Source organism: Merops nubicus, unplaced genomic scaffold (genome assembly GCF_000691845.1).
Source record: "Merops nubicus isolate BGI_N331 unplaced genomic scaffold, ASM69184v1 scaffold18275, whole genome shotgun sequence".
NCBI lineage: Eukaryota > Metazoa > Chordata > Aves > Coraciiformes > Meropidae > Merops > Merops nubicus.
In genome coordinates this window covers 49,589-66,517 of record NW_008607843.1, presented here as the reverse complement: position 1 = coordinate 66,517, position 16,929 = coordinate 49,589, and the positions used below count along the sequence as shown (strand labels likewise).

Sequence of the window (16,929 nt, the reverse complement as noted above, 5' to 3'; positions counted from 1 at the left end):
GATTCAGCAAAGTATTTCTGCACATGCTTCACTCTTTTCCTACCCTGGGAGCACGGGCAGTAATCCAGCACCTCACCAGGCACTGGAGTTACCCAACTGTTTAATTGAAGCAAGACTGTATCTTTAGGGCCTACTCACCACTGAAGCTCCTCCACTTGTGCAATGTCTCCTACAGTCACTACTCCCCAGCAGCTGTGTGAATTGCCTGTAGCTACCACTACCCTGCAGAAGCTGATCCCAGCATACTTCCCTGACTACAGGCCTGAGACAGCAAGGTTTTGCAGTACAGCACCCTACAAAACTAGTGGTGATTTCAAGGAAAAAAAAAAAGCCCTCAAAAAACCCCAAACCAAACCAAACCAAACCAAACCAAAAAAACCACAAACAAACCAACCAAACAAACCCCAACACACCACCAACAAGTTTAGGTAGGTTTTAGGCATTTGTATCCATAACTACAGTCCCAAAGAACCCAGGACAGTGAGACAGGTCTAAATTTCTTTCGATCTTCTTTTTGCTGCCTAAATTGTTCTTGAGTTCAAATGTTCTCCAAATTTTCCACTGATGGAGGCACAATTTAACCTAGGTCAAAAGAAAACAGACAAGATGCACAAAAGTAACGTCTGACTGATCTCTCCCTGAGGAGAGTTGGTCTCTGATATCTTCCTAAACTTCCTTAAAATCCCAAGTTATTTCTTGATATAGATATTATGGGCTTTTTTCCTGGTCCCCTAAAGAATGAAGAGAGCAATCTAGAGGCTGTTATGCAGGGTACTGGAGCACAGATGTTTCAGGTGTTCCAGACAGAAAGGAGAATTTAGATGTATGAGTTCCTCAACCATCACAAATTGACAGATTTTGTAAGAGGTGGATGTCACCAGTTCCTCTTCATTGTCTAGCTATGTTTAAAACCAAGAGTAATTCTTGTTTTGTTCTTACTCAGAACATATTCCCTCAGAAATATTTTGAGAAATGTTTTTTAGGTAGACAATACCTCATCCTATAGTAACAAGTTGTGTACATGAGGTTCAAAGATGAAAAGAAATTCATACCTACCTCAGATTTTCTAACAAGTTAGAAGCAGCTCGCCAGAATACTTAAGAGCATTTTTCTTGACCTCTCTGAACAGTATGGAAAGCCTACACAACACTCCATTCTTCTGTTCCTCTTTTCATTACTTACTTCTCCCAGCCAGGGAGAAGCGAGGGAATGTAAGCAACATTTACTGATTTTTACTGAGTGTGGTCCATAAGTCAAACCAAGCAGATGGCAGCATGGACAAAAACAAGGCAGACAAGGAAGAAGCTTTGATCTGGTAAGCTCTGAGTAGAAACACCTCATTAATAATAACAAAACTTTTAATAAAATATCTTAGCATACACAGTCTGAGGGGGAAAAGGATTTAAAGTAAAGAGTAATCCTGAAAGCATTAGCATATGTATTGTAAACAGTGAGTAGCCTTTCCAAAAGAGATAGTTTAGACTTGTGTAGAGACAAAACTAAGCTTCTCCACTGGGGCGCAACTTCCTAGATAAAAGCCACTTAAAGCTTATAGAAGAAGTTTCATATAGAATTTGTCTAAGATAAACTAAGTAAGTAACTGTACTTACCGTGTAAAGCTCGTTAAGAACTTTCATTAAGTCTTCATGAAGCTGAAACGCAATCTCTTTGCTCTGTAATTAAAAAGAAATCATCAGAAAAAGGCATGCAAAACCTGCAACATACGCTTGCTTCTTGGTATTCGTACCCACTGCTCACCCTAGGCAGCAAATGCAACACTGCTTGCAAAAACATCATCCCGACAGAACTGCAGTGCATGAAAAATAATGATTCAGGGATGTGGAGGTAGACAGATAACATCTGGACAGAATACTTCTAAAAGGAAACCCAGGACTTTTCCCATGAAGCATCAGCGAATTAGGTGCCAACAGAAAGGGTGAAGTTCAGGATTAACGTTATAAGCCTTTTTAACGGAACAAACTGTGTAGTGCTTTATAACTGCTATGGTATGTACAAAAACTAAACCATGTGGAATGTGATATTCTAAAGGGGCATCCCACCAAATTTTATATCTAGAATAGTCTTTGTTTCTCAGCACATGCAACTTATCTAAATATTTATGCAAGAAGTAATTGTGGCTTCTCATTGAAACAGATACCAAACTGCATAATATTCCACAGAGTGGGCTGCTGAAACTGCTTTGTTTAGCTTTTCTGACCCAGAAATAAAGAAAAGCTTAGCAGTAGTTATTAATGAACGCAAGTATGTCAAAATAAGAACATTTAATTGCAGTCTCATTCAAATATATTCTTTTGTTACTTGTCCACAGCAGTTCAATCAGATGAAAACTGTGGCAACTGTGCAAGAGTTGAAGGCATCTGTACCACAGTCTTTGGAAAACAGCTACAGAATAGAGCTATGGGACTTGGCAAACAGCCTGGCTATATTTCTTCTGTGATGCTGAGCATTGTAACATCCATGCTGCAAATGTCAACTTTTTTCCTGCAAATAAATTGATAATTAGCCCAGCTTCTAAAACCTCCAACTTCGTGATAGATAATGGCTTGAGCTATGAGAAGTACTTTACGGTTGTATAGGAGCCAAAGGAAAATCCTCAGGGACAACTGATCTCCAAAGCTGCTAACATATACTTGGCCATCACTGAAACACCTGAAGGAATAATGGTTTCTCAACAAGAACTTCCAGTGCAACGCCCACGTATGAGGAGGAACCACACCACCCATCCCACACACAGTGTTTTCCAGGAGGATGAAACAGACACAGTAGCTGGAACAGATGATTTTTTTTTTTTTTTTCTTGTATTCCTACTGTCCTAGTCCTAACTCTGAGCAGTATTTTAAGGAATGTGCCATATCTCTTATCAGTATTCATTTTATATACAATGTGATTTTTAATCAACATAAAGCTAGAAATATAAAATAAAAATCACTTCAGTGAAATTCTTGTATTCCCAAGGGCATTAGCTGTAGTAGCTAAGGCACAGTCAGACATGCTCTGAAGCCAACTTACACAGGACTACGTGAAACTTTCCTTGGTACTTACACTTTTCAAGGTTTGGTAGTTTTCATGAGATATGCTCTTCTGCTAAGTATCCAGAACATAAGGCTTACTACTTCCATTTCTTTGCAAATATGAGATTATTTTCATCTAATAATAAGGAGAGAGATTCACATGGACAACAGTGCACAGAGTGCTTGTAAAGAATTGGAAAAGGATTGCAGATTTGCAAGCTGCTGTAGGGAAACACAGTAAAAGCTTTAGCAAAAATTCTGAATTGCTTTTCCTTGCTTTACATTGGCACCCTGCCTTTAAAAGTCAGCAGCGCAGCTCTGACACAGCTTACACATCTCCTCAGAGCTCCAAGAAGTGGAGACCATCTGTTTTCTCTTGGATTGCTGCTTCTATAGTGCTGAATATGAGCGGTCTGGGTTTTAAATTACTTTAGCAGAAAGGAGGACAAAATATACCAATAAGATGGTTGACATTAAGACTGGAAGGTGAAAGCACACACATGTGGGAAAAAATGTAGATGAACTCCAGCTTCAAGCAATTTACCCCTATCAGCTGTTGGTCACTACCATCTCAAAGCTGATGACAACTCAAACCCTAAATTCACCAACGCCAGTTCTGAGGTAGCATGCCTTAACTGGTCAACACGCATACATGCATACGCGATCTTCTCCAAGCAACACACTGATCAATGGTAAACTTGAAAGTGAACCGAAGAGTTCACAGTAGAGGAAAGAGGGAGATGTTTTTAGGCAAGAACTATAAGCTTTAAAATGGGAAGCAAAACGAGAGGGATGGAAGTGATCAGCAAAACCAGCAAAATTAGGAAAAGACAGCCTAGCAGTGCCACATGACCGCAGATGAATCATCCTTCCACCAGTTCATCTGGGGACTTCAGCCCGCAGAGGGTGACTGTAGTGATGGATAACACATCAGCTGCTGCCTCTTTTGATGGAAGATTTTGTAGGAATTGTCCAATAAAAATCAGGAAATTTGGTTAACCTTACCAGTATAAAATGGATTTATTTCCAAGAACAAACACATTTTACATTAGCATTTAAGATCAAGAAATACTGACTTGAGTGCCAAGTGATACAGCTTTTAGTGTGTAATATATAGCACACTAGAGCACCAGATAAGAAGTGCATTTATTTCAGTGGTTAATGGCTCTCCTAGTTCTCTTTTAGGTTACTCTATTCCCTGCAGTAGTTCAGCATGTTTGAACGGTGTGCTCTTCTAGGAGCCTGTCCTCAGGGTAGCCGAACAATAGAATGTAAGATGCACCACACATTTTCCTGGAGCCGAGTTGATAGCTCTAATTAGGCCATTAAAACCTGACAAACAGGCACTGAGGTGGTGCTTCTTATTTGCTACATCCTAGAGAAATGTATCAGCATCTATTAATCAAAAGAACAAAGAACATAATAAAAATGTTAGAGCACACGCAAACTCGTGCTAAAAACTATTGTATGTGTGACTAATCTGGTTCAAAGCATTAAGAGACAGTAGTGTATTTCTTTCACCTGATAGTAGGATAGATCATGCCCGTGCAGCAGACAAATAGGTGCACCTAAACCACCCTTTCAGTATGTGCTCAATTTTCAACACGTCAGTGGTCCTACTGATGTTATTAAAATTTATATTAATGGATTAATGTCTGTGAAGCTTAAAATTTTATTCCACACTGAAGTCTGTGGAAAAATGTGAAGTCCACATTTTTCCATCCATTTCACTTAGAGCATAATTGCACATTCAAACTTTACTCTTTTGAGCTTTTTAACTGAAATTTAAGAGTCAGTTCAGTTCTTCCTGGAAGACTTTAGGGTCTGTATTTAGCACACACAATGCTATCCTCAGTTACATCATTTAGGGAAAATATTCTGTGACTATTACTTTTAAATGGTCCCTGGGGGAAGCAATATACAAACACTTCTTTTAAGGAGCTTTCGTGAGCGGGGCTGACACTGACATAATCAACTCATAGTAACATTTTGTCCCATATTTGCCAGTCTATAGAAACAAATAGTTTTGCTATCCTTTTAAAGCTTTAAATGTTTAAGAAAATGAAGAAAAAAGACTATATATGCCACAATCTTTATAATGGCAAATAGATTTGGCAGGTAATCACATTTCTTGTTAATAGCCGGATTATGGAACTAAAATATTTATTGTGCTTGGCTTCTCCAGCATCTTTTACTGTAAACATTGGAAGATATGTTCATCTCTGCTCGTTGTGGTTTCTGTCCAAAGAAAATACATGTTTATAAATTATAAATATACAAATCTGCTTAAGGATTTTGTGGGTATGTGTTTATGGAGTTGATTATTAATGCTGGGGTAACCAGAATGACTGCATGAAATGTTCTGCATAATACTTTTCCCTTCTGCTTGACATTTTTCCTTATTACTTTATTCTTTAATTGTCCCCATGAGGCCATCTACCCCATCTGCCTGAAGAAACATGTGAGCATGCAAGGTTTGAACTCTGCTACTTATGTTTGTAATTTTATGTGCAGCATGAAGGCCAGGCATGAATAGCAATCTGTACTGCTTTTATATGCCAGCAACTAAAGGGAAGAAGAGCTTAAGTGCCTGTCTGGAAGTATAAAGCCTGACATAATATCATCAGATAAATGTCACAAAATCTCTGAACTAGATCCTATCTTTATCCTGCATTTAGAACATTTAAGCAGATGCTAGTTCCTGACCCGTAGAAAAAAGAATGACAAAGAGCTCCTGGGAGAACAAAAATAATGAATATCTACATGTTAAGTGGGCCAGCCTGGACAGGAAAGCCATGTACAGTCAGGTACCTGAACAGAATATATCCTGGCCCATCAGAACAGCAAGGTAGAAGCAATAAAGATCATTTCACCAAAGCACTCCAAATCTTGAGATAAATATATAGATGCAAACAGAAGGAAGAACAAGAATAAGGAAGAACAGACAGTGAGACAAAGGCTAGGTACAAAGACCAAGGAGCACATACACACCTCATAACTACATTTCATACAGATCAGCACTTGGTACTTCACACACCTTTTACAGAAGGACTAGAGAAAGGAGCTGCTACAGACTCATAGCTTTGTGCTGCATCCCACATAGGAGTCATCATCAGGAGAAGGAACCAAACAATACTCCACTCGTAAGCATAGCCAGGAAATAAAGAAATTGTTTGATCTTTTAATTGCTACAATTCAGGATGGAGCAAATCTTAGGATAGCTTGCAAACAGTATCTCTCTAGAAAATGTTGGACTCACTTCATGGAAGAGTTTAATCTGAGGACCTCTGTGCACACCAGCAAGGTGGAAAAAGCCTGCAAGGGCTACCACCGAGAAGCAGAACAGGCAGTCTCATCCTGTCAGGAGGAGAGAAGGGGAGAAAAAAGAGAGCAGAAAGAGCCAAGAAGCTCAGAGCGACTTTGCTGTTGTCTCCCCATATCCTGCTTGTGAGCAATGGGGCAATCCACTCTGAGACACTCTTCCTTTCTGCAGCATGCATACTGGGGGTTCAGAACAGAATGATGGAGATCTGGTCCGATCATGGACGTGGTGTAGTTACTCTCCAGACTTAGAAGTGGAGCTAAAGCACCTCCAAAGATGCAGAAGCAACTGCTGCTGCAAGACTGAACTACTAACCAAAACAAGCTGGTAATAGTGATGCATAAGACTGTTAGGTTAATAAACTGGAAGATATATGATTAAATGATCTAATTATTGATTATAGAGAAGCTTGATCAGTTTGTATTTGGAAATTACTTAGAAAGATATTAAGTGTACCTATGTGCAATGCTGTGAGAGCCAATGGAGTACAGATAAGTTAGTCAGGTATATTTCCTGCTGTTGACCATGGACTGCAGTAAGATATTAAGCATGGGCTTGTTAGTCTTTATTTTTTAAATCTTCACATTACTACTGATATTGTTTACATTTACTACTTATAAGAAATAGAGGATGTTTCAAGAACTGTACCATCGGACTCCAGTGTAGAAGTATCTACAGAATATGGTTTGTCACTACTTTAATCTGAAATCTGTGAACAGTGAGCAAATCCCATATGCTTTTGTAGGGATGACGCCCACTGAGACTGATGATACTTTTCTGCAACAGAATTTTACTCTAAATCCAGTCTTTTTCAAAAGTAACCTGCAGAAAGTTAGAGCAATTGGTTAAGTAGGACATTTGATTGTTGACAGACCTGAAACAAATTCCACTCAATTTTCTTCAGAGAGAATACAATTTTGATGGAGGAGAGTGTTGGATATCACCCTCCCCATTCTAAGTGCACCTTCTCTTTGCTCCTGTGACCTCTTCCCTGCGAGGGGGAATGTAGTACATGACACATGCGTTTTGCACCTGATCTCTTTCAGCTGCCTGGTGGACATCCACTAAGCAGCTCTAAGACAGTCTGTGATGTACCTTAAGTTAGACTGCTCATTCACATCTGACAGTGTTTATCACAGAATCACAGAATGGCTGGAAGGGACCTTTAAAGACTATTATGATTGAAGCTGCCCATTTGGACTAAACATAGACGTAGACAGCTTATGTTCTTCATCAATAGAGCAAGACAGCTTTACCCCTTGCTCAGGTCTTATTTTTCACTCTGTCCAGTGTTGTTCACCTCATCTTGTAACTTGCTTCCCATTTCTCAGAAACACTGGAGCTTGATCACCATTCAATGTATAATCAGTTCTGCAAATGGAAACCATCAGCAAATAAGTCACCAGTACCCTGCAGCAAGCGCACTGTGCACCTTGGGACTCCATGGAAATACCAACCTTCTCCAACAAGTATTGATTCCTGAACAGACTGTCCTAGAAATGTGTGCTCAGAATCAATGCTGTTGAAAAAATCTCTGCCACATTCAGGTCAGATGCCCACAGGGCTGATATATACCATGCCGAGGTGCCATGTGTCTCCCTGCCACCATTCCCCTCCCATCACCAGCCTGGCTGAGATCCCTCCACACAGCAGTTGGTGAGATCACTCTGCCCACACTTCACCTCAGCTAACAGCTGTTTGATGTGACACTGAGTGTCAGCTGGCAAACTCTGCTGAAAGGTAGGATAGGACTGTTGAAGATCTGGGCTCTGCTAATGTTAGCTCCAGGTTACACACAGCAGGACACCACCAATTTCCTTTCTCTTCTTTCCCCTGTAGAATATTCAACTTAGGAATAAAATAGCAAGAGCAGCTGTTTGCTCTTCTTCAAGAAGCTATGCTAGAAAGAGAAAATTTGAAATGTTGCACATTCATGGGCACAACATGGAGGAAAGAGACGAGTCTGTCAGGAAGATCAGACAATATGCCTCCTGTTAATGCACCAAAAATGTCCACACATTTTCCTCCTACTGAGAGATAAGCTGCAGCAGGCTCTGTTAATAAGTTATGAGTGAATAATGAAGGACATGCACTTCTCCACAGAAAACTTTTTTGTACAATCCATCTGGAGAGAAGGGAAAGAAAAGCAAGAGTTACACAGCTGAAGAACTGAACTACATTGAAAGCAAACAGGCTACTCTAATAAATCACATCTAGTGAAGAAGATATTTCTGAAGATATGACATAAATGGAAATTTCTACTGGTCCGAGCCAGTCTGAGGTACCTCCGCATAGACAGTACTATGGCATGCTCAAATTGCTTTTCCTCTTATCAACTTCTATAATAATCTTTCATTTTAGTAAGTTTAGTAGTTTGTGAACTACATGTTTTCACATCAGACATATTATATGAGCAGATCATTACTGATTGAGAAAATTTAAATGTCAACACTCTTCCTTTTAAAAATTTTAATGAACATGAATAAATTTGATTATTTTTTTTTGCCTGCCAAGGACAGCCTACGTGCTCCCTAAATGATTCTTCTTCTCATGACATTGCTATCTATCTAGGACTGTGGTCAGGTACATGTGAAATTGATTCCCTAGTTTGAAAACATTAATCTGGTACCCTTGCCATCATTTAGCCACACACTTTACATTCTTTAACCATTATTCTTTATGAACTCTTTTTTTTTTTTCGTATGATGCTTGCCTACCAGCATCCCACTGTGACTGACAGATATGCATTTATAATCTATTTTTATTTCAGAACATTATAGCAAACAGTGACTACAAACACATTATGTAGATGTCAAACTAAGGCTGCCTAGAGTGCCTGCTTAGCACAAGAGGGATTTACACATTTTATGTGTTATCAAAACACGTAATGGGTACATACAAGGACAAAAACGTACAGAGACAATGCTTAAATGAACTAATAGAAGTAGTTATGTTATCAAAAGTGTATGTTCACACTTAATACTGGGAAGAAAAGGGAACACTTTTAGGAGAATCGCAGCCTACACTAGCATCGTTAAGCCAAGGCACAAGGCACACCCTCACTTTGGCTTGAATTAATTTCTCCCATAATAGAGTTACGATGGAATACTGTTTTTACAAATAATTAATTAATACAGCCTGACTATTTTGGGAGTTCTAAGCAAAAACTGTTTCCCTTCTGCATGGGTAGACAAGCATGTTTTTGAGAGAAGAGCCAGCTTTTTTCCCTGTCTTTTGGATATTTAAGATTTAGCTCTTAAGGTCACCAGCACACAAAGCAGGTTCCCAGGCACTCCAGCACGAAGGATCTGCTCCACAAGAACAGTCATGAAGAATTTATACATGTGCTAAAACAGATTTTATGCTATGTGTGATGAATCTTCTCCTCAAATGCTACCTTTCAGGACACTTTTGCATCCCTCATGCATCTTACAAGCCCAGCTGGAGGACTGCAGGAGAAGCATTACCTTCTTGAACATTCTGGTGGAGTCTTCACTTATCTGCATGAACCGCATGATCACGTTGTTCAGGTAGATATCGCTCAGTGTTGCGTGGTCTTTGCTTTCTCTTCTCACTTGGTTCAGGAGTAAGTACCAGCAATTCACTGGCGACAAGAGGTTCTGGTCTTTCCTAAGGAGGAGATACACATATGTATTACATATAGAAATGAAAAAGTTACATTATTAACACAAACATTTCCCTGGCATTTACACAGAACTTGTTATGTAAAAATGGCCGCTTCTGAAGAGTCCCCCAATCCATTCTTGGAATAACTTTGGTTAGACAAGCTTCAGATCACTTCTAAGACAATTTCTACAAATGCTATGAGGCATGGACATAAAAATATAGAAAAAGTGTAAGAACTCAGAACACCACAAGCTACCTGTGAGTATAAAAAGAAATCTTCCCATAGTTACCTACGGACGGAGTACATGTAAATATACAAAGTCAATAAAGGTCACTGCTGAAAGAGTAACAGTAATTAATTTTTGACATTAGAAATAACAAGCACTGCAAGCACATCCCAAGTCCTTCATGAACAAAATTGCAGGCATAGCTGTTTCACTGCAATGGATTTGTGTAACTGCTATAAAAATAGAAGGAAATGTCACAAGCATACATATTCTGTGATCAGCATTCATAAATTCACAGCATTCATAGATACAATACTAGTGCCAGTCTCATATGGCTCAATTACATGACAAACAACAGAACTGGACTTCTATGGTGTTCCAGTTGTGAATTTCCTTGACAGAAAGCAAATTCCTAATTTTTGTATTGTAGGCCCACTCCAAGCTTTTAATACTGCAAAAAGTGAAAACACAGATGACTTCTCATTTTTTTTACACAAAATAAAAATACATGTAGTTCAACAACTGTTTCACAGACAACAAAAACCTATTTATAAAAAACACCTTATGATTTGATTGAAATGTTAATTTTAAGTTTGCCTTGCAACTAAGCACTCTACAAACTTGCTGCTTGTTTTTTTTCTCTTATGCAGGGATTCTCCTACAGTCAAAAGGATCAAGAACATGAGGCTCAAACAGCCAAAGGTGGTGATGAATTGAAGAAAAAACTCCTTCAACTCTTGGTGAATTTTCCTAATAATTAACTATTCTCACTGTTAGAAATATGTCCTTTAATTCCTCATCTAACTGACTGCTTTTAGCTTTCACCCTCAGAAGGAACACAACAACAAACTACTAACAGACAAAAGCCTTTTCTTAATCATCAGTGCTTTGCTTTGCTATGAATCAAAGTTGATTAAGGAAACTTTCCCGTTTTAAGATGGACATCTTCACACTGTCACTGACAGCAAGGAGATTCAGGGTTTTATCAGCCAGGTCAGCCAAGATGAGCACCCCTGAAGGACCATCCTGATATTACTTGGTCTTCTGCATGTCCCAGAGCCAACCCCACTGACCTTCCTGCCTGTTGAGGGGGGGAGCGATGGTGGCTACAGCAGAGGGGACCACCAGTTAAAGTGACTTTTGCTGCAACCAGTTCTCAAAGCAGAAACTGCAGAACAAAGCCAAAGGCAGGACTTCAGTCATAACCCCCGTGCTCATCTGCCAGACTCGATTTAACATGTTTAAGAATGAGGAAAGATATTTGTATGCACAAGGCAAAAAGATTTTGCCACAAGCTGAATAGAAGCCAGGGCTCGCTCTGAAGTGGTGACATATGCACACGTTGGTTAGTTCAGAAAATCATTGACTGTGTTAACTGAATTTTAGGCACTATATATTACTGTACTTTGAACTGTGCAAACTGTATTTGGATTAACCTTTCCTTTGCCAGATGTGTTTGGAGAAGATTTTTATCCTGAAACTAAAGCTCTATTTGTGTATGTTTAGGACAGCGCTGACTGGACAGTGGAGAAAGGTACTTATTTTTCAGTTTTACAAACCTAAAATATTGGTTTATACCCTTAGGCATAAACAGGGCCAGGCAAATGCATTCATTAATCAGCTCAAGTCAGGAAAATAACCAGATGAGAATATGCCAGCAAGTAATGCATTTGAAACACTTCAGAAAACATGCTGTACATATTTTATCACATACTACCTGACCATTTTTGTTTTGCACCCAAGTTACTAAGCTGTGAAAGGGATACATTAAAGTGTAAGCAAGGCATAACATCCGTATCATCTTCATTTCCAGGAATATGAGTGGTCAAAGAGGCAGCACAAGTTCACACGCAACAACAAAACAAAACAGCTTTCCTTCTTATATGCCTTTTTTTCCAAAATTCTTCTTTATTTTGTTACTGGTGACTGATCTTTATTTAAGACACTTTCAAATCCTATCCACTCCACTGTACCAGATCAGCACACAGCTCTTAAGCCCTTTTGGGGCTCCGTGTCTCTTCTAGATACTGTATTTTGAGTGCTTTAAATTCTGTATGGTAGGGATAATATTTCTGCAGCTTACCTTCTAAGAAACTTAAACCACTTGTCAGAAGCTTACATGAATAATTGCAGAAGGTCAAATCAACAAAACAAAATTTAGGCACCCATCTACTTTCAACTGCAATGAGAACTGCTATCCTGCTAAACAGGGGTGGGAATTTTAAATGCAGGTTTGAACCTGGGCTCCACCCAGCAGTACTCAAAACCAGCAGAAGCAAAGGGCAACGTAGCACTCCAGCGGTGGCTAACGTGGGGGCGAGGACAAAGGAAATCTCTTACTTGTACTGCTGATGATCCTTTGTACTTCTTGTCTTTGCCATGAACCTCTCTGCCAGTTTTTCCAGGTTTCGAGAATACTCCATCTCTATTTCCGACTTCTTGCGGAAGAAATCCTGCAGGTCCTGGAGGAGCTGCACTCGCATTTCAGTCTGCTGCTCCAGGCATTTCTGCTGCTCGATGAGTTGAGCTCGGATCTCTAGTGAAAGAAGCACACAGCCACTCAGGTCAATGAAAGCAAATGAGAATTGAGCATTACCAACCAAAATTACAAACTCTGTGGTTACTTCAGCCTCACAGCTACACCAGCTGGATCCGTGTTTCAGGTCTCATGATGGGACGCAGTAGTGGCAGCTCTCTCTTCTGCCACCACATGCTCATGCCCCAGCATCCTTCTACCCACTGTCTGTCTCACAAATAGCTCTGACAAGTGCTCAGGACCCTGCTGGGCTCATGTAAACAGGAGACATGCCTCCTCCATCCTCTTCCTGGCCTCTGGCATTAGCACAACATCTGGCTTGGAGTGATCTCCTTGCAGGAGGTGTGTGCAACCGTTTGAGCAGCAGCTCCTTCTGCTGCCCTGAAAAAAACAGCAGGATAAACAAGCACCCTTTGGGCTGAGATCAGCCTGCTGACTGCCAGGTGGACCATGCTGGTTGGTATCATCATGTACACCATGGAAACAACCTTGTGATAAACTCAGGAGGCACTATCCACTGTAACTGTGCAGAGATGAGCCTCCCTATCTGCCCCATCTCTGCTAGAGATGAAACTGGTGTACTGTACATGCATTCACCAATATTTTACAGCGAATATAGAAGAAAAAGTTAACTTATATTTAGAGATAGCTATTGGAAAATTTGCCTAGGTTCCAGAGAGTGCACTATATTTGTCAGCGTTTAGAGGAGAATATACGCTCACAGTTATCATCTAGAGTAAAGGGGAAAAGCTTCCAGATTTCTTACAACTGTTTGGCGTATGCACAGTTGCTATGTGGTAGAGTTTTCTTTTTTTTTTTTTTTTAGCACTTTTATTTCTTCAGTGCTAAGCAGTTAATCACATTCTGGGAACAATTAGTCTAAAAGCATCCCTCTGGTTCTTCAAGAGACTGGTTCATTGGAGTTTTGTCCGCTGCCCAGGCACAGTGCAATCCAACACTGTTGGAGTAAACATTTTGTGACCATAGTATATATTTTTAAACAGTTTAATGCTATAACAAGGACTTCTCAATAGCAAAGCATGCCACAAGTGATGTCCATGTAAATGTAAAATTGTTGGGAACTTTTACTTGATTCTTAATGATGTAACCATGCCATGGGCAAGAAGATGTTGGAAATCTTGGATGCTACACTTATTTGAAATAGAAAAGCATTCTAAAAACCAATGCAAAGATCACAGAGAACTGAAAAACAGTAAGTAATAATAGCAAAAAAATTATCTAATGCATCGAGGAACTAGTGCATTCTTACGGATCTTAAAATAAGTATGAAGGGAGAGATTCACTCTGCTGGTATTCAAACGTGTATACTGAGTTAAGTAGTAGAAACACAGAAAACTGTTAAGCCAAAATATTTACTGGAGCAGGGAGACACTGCAGTATTTTCTTCCAGATCTCCTTTGAGCTACCAGCTGCTGCGTTAACCATTAATGAAACCATCCTTTTTTATAGTCTGGGAGGTGAACCAAAAAATTCATGGTTTGGTTTTCATTTCATTTCGAATCAGTTCGTTGGAAAAGGACCATGCCTCCAGCAAGGATGAGCTACTGTAATATAATACTGTACCAATGACATCCATGTACGTAGAGGAGAAAATCACATTGGAGCTGGAGGGTTAGTAACAGGAACAAACACCCAAGATTGCATTTTTGGGTCTTTGTTACTTTTAATATGGCAATCATGGGAAATTCCAGTGTGTAGGAAACCAGTTGTACAGATTCATTGATCAGAAGCAGCAATTTTGGCAATAAGCTGGAGTGTGGACTAAATCCCAGTCCATATATATAGTCCCTGTGCTTTGGCCATCTCCCTTTCCCACTACAGATTTTCTACCAGTTACTTTAAAAGCAGAGCTCTGTACAAAGCAACTATGTTCTGATTATTTTGTAGGTCAGTGGATCTTGCTGCTATAATTCTTCCTTTTTAGGCAGACTTTTACCATAGCAACAGGAAAGAGAAAGATTTTAGAAAGAGGAATCAGAAGTGAGTTAAGGAACCACAAAGAACAGTTAAGGAACAAGAAACAATGAGCAAGGGGCAACAGACACCATATGAGAAACTGCATTAGCTTTCTGATGCCATCTGGAATTCCAATGGACAGCAGTGGCTTCCCTCAAATTTGTTTATTAGAAAACAGAATTGGAGCATGATGTCTGAAAGCTAATGGTGGTTGGAGGTGTCCAAGCTCTGAGTAAGGTCATAAGTTAGGGGTACAGGGGGACTGCAGCTTTATGAAGGAAGTTCCACAATTTCTGGCTATTTGAATCTCGGCAAGGAGAAAGAACATGTTGGCTCCAAAAGGCTCCTCTGGTCTCTTGCTAGAGGAGAAAAAGGGGACATGCATGTGCCATTTGCACCACCTGACCAGGGCCTGACCAGAAGAGACTTTGGCATAGCCGTTCTTCCAGTATTTCATGCCCTTCTGCACCTGTACTTTTTAATTCTTATTTTACTAATAGCGTGTGTAATGGCATGCTGGCAGGCCAAGGAGGTGACAATGAATAAGAATTTAGATTAGTAAATGTTGTGATTTTCACTTTCTGATAAGAGAAAGCTGTGGATTTAAACAAAAAGAAAGAAGACCTAACAAAAAAACCCCAACAAACACTGGCATTACAGCCTGCCAGCCTGGGGGGCTGTACATCACAAAATCACAACTGTCCAAGTATTATTAACTAACACAGACTGCCCTTTACCTACCGCTACAAGAAAAAATGCACCAAGACAACATTATCTTCTTTAGGCAGCCCACCCGTGTGATCTCCCTAGGGCTACAAAGAATGGCGTGGAGAATATTTGTACTGTGTTTAAGGAAATAAATACCCAATATGCCAAGAAGGTGCCAAGTTAAAAACTAGTAAAGCCCAAACTCCATAAATAGGGAGACAGGTGCAGCAGGAAACAGAAGGGTGTCTGTCTTTATTTTGCTGGCACATCTAAATTCAAAGTCAAACTGACACCAGCTGTAAAGGGCAATGACATTGTCATATTCTGCTCTGTGGGATGGCTGATGTCAAGTGATTGCCAGGCTATTTTGTGCCAGGAACAGGCACGTTTAAACCCTGGACGAATTAACATCTTTTCCCTCTCTGTACAGCAGCTTTGAGTCATACTCACTGGTTTTCTGGCCAAGGTTTGGTTCAAAAGGAATCCCATTCATTTACACTACAGCTTGAACAGACTGAATTCACATTAAGTGGGAAAAAACCCCACAACACCCTTTGTACAGGATTTGCACAGACAACCAAAACAAGGAAGCAGCTAACATGACTGTAATTAAATAAAAAAACTTCTGAGTAAAGGTTTATTTCTAAAGCTTTTTGTGTTGAAAATTATTTATATCATGCCCTCATTGGCACTATCCTCTATTCTGCATAAAGAATAAAATGAGGGGGATTTTAGTGGCAATCATCAAGATATAACTCTAACTTTTCAACAAATCTTTATTTTCGTCTGTCAAAAGGTTAAATCAGTGCACTATGAAAAACAAAAGGAGACAAAACTGCAGCTGTTCTGAGAGTCCAGTACAGATTCGATGAAGCTGAACTACTGATATCACCCAAATCATAATCAGAAATCAAAACTCATCAAGGTTAGCTCTTTGCACACAGTGCAGTATTACAATAATGACTTACAGAGCACTGCCACACCTGAAGGCACCTGTGGCAAGATATGCTGCAACGTGACACACAATGATGACACCGGCCACACACAAGCCAGGAACAAAACTGATCGCCTTCACTTCCACACACCCTGCAGCACCAGGCTCCATCAGACATCACAAAAAGCCACGCAAAACCCCCTCCCGACCTCAGAAGCTGCACTCCTCACAAACGCGCAGTTAAGAACCCAAGGAAGCCGCGGCCAGCCCAGCAGCGCGTGCGGCCTGCCGCCCGGCACAGCGCTCCCCAGCGCAAGGCTGGCAGCCCCGCCCTGCCACCCTGCACCTGGCTCCTCAGCCCTCCCAGGCCACCACGAACACTCACTACCAGCTCTTGACCCAAGCAACTCTAATGAACGCTTTGTGGTGCTGTTACATCACACAGAATGGGCTTAAGTTGTGCCAGGGGGGTCTAGATTGGACATTAGGAAGAATTTCTCTACTAGAAGAGTGGTGAGGTACTGGGACAGGCTGGGCCGGGGGGGGGGGGGGGACACAACCCTGGG

General features: G+C 40.3%; 1 protein-coding gene across 1 annotated transcript in view; it reads right to left on the bottom strand.

The window, feature by feature from the left end:
• SRGAP1 (SLIT-ROBO Rho GTPase activating protein 1) overlaps window positions 1-12,738 on the bottom strand; it is a 69,264-nt gene extending 56,526 nt beyond the window's left edge. The window contains exons 1-3 of the mRNA XM_008940094.1: window positions 12,549-12,738; window positions 9,822-9,984; window positions 1,611-1,673 (exon numbers count right to left, since the gene is read on the bottom strand). Coding sequence (XP_008938342.1) covers window positions 1,611-1,673; window positions 9,822-9,984; window positions 12,549-12,691 — 369 coding nt within the window. The 5' untranslated portion in view covers window positions 12,692-12,738. The remainder of the gene's footprint in view (window positions 1-1,610; window positions 1,674-9,821; window positions 9,985-12,548) is intronic.
• Between the last annotated feature and the right edge of the window lie 4,191 nt (window positions 12,739-16,929).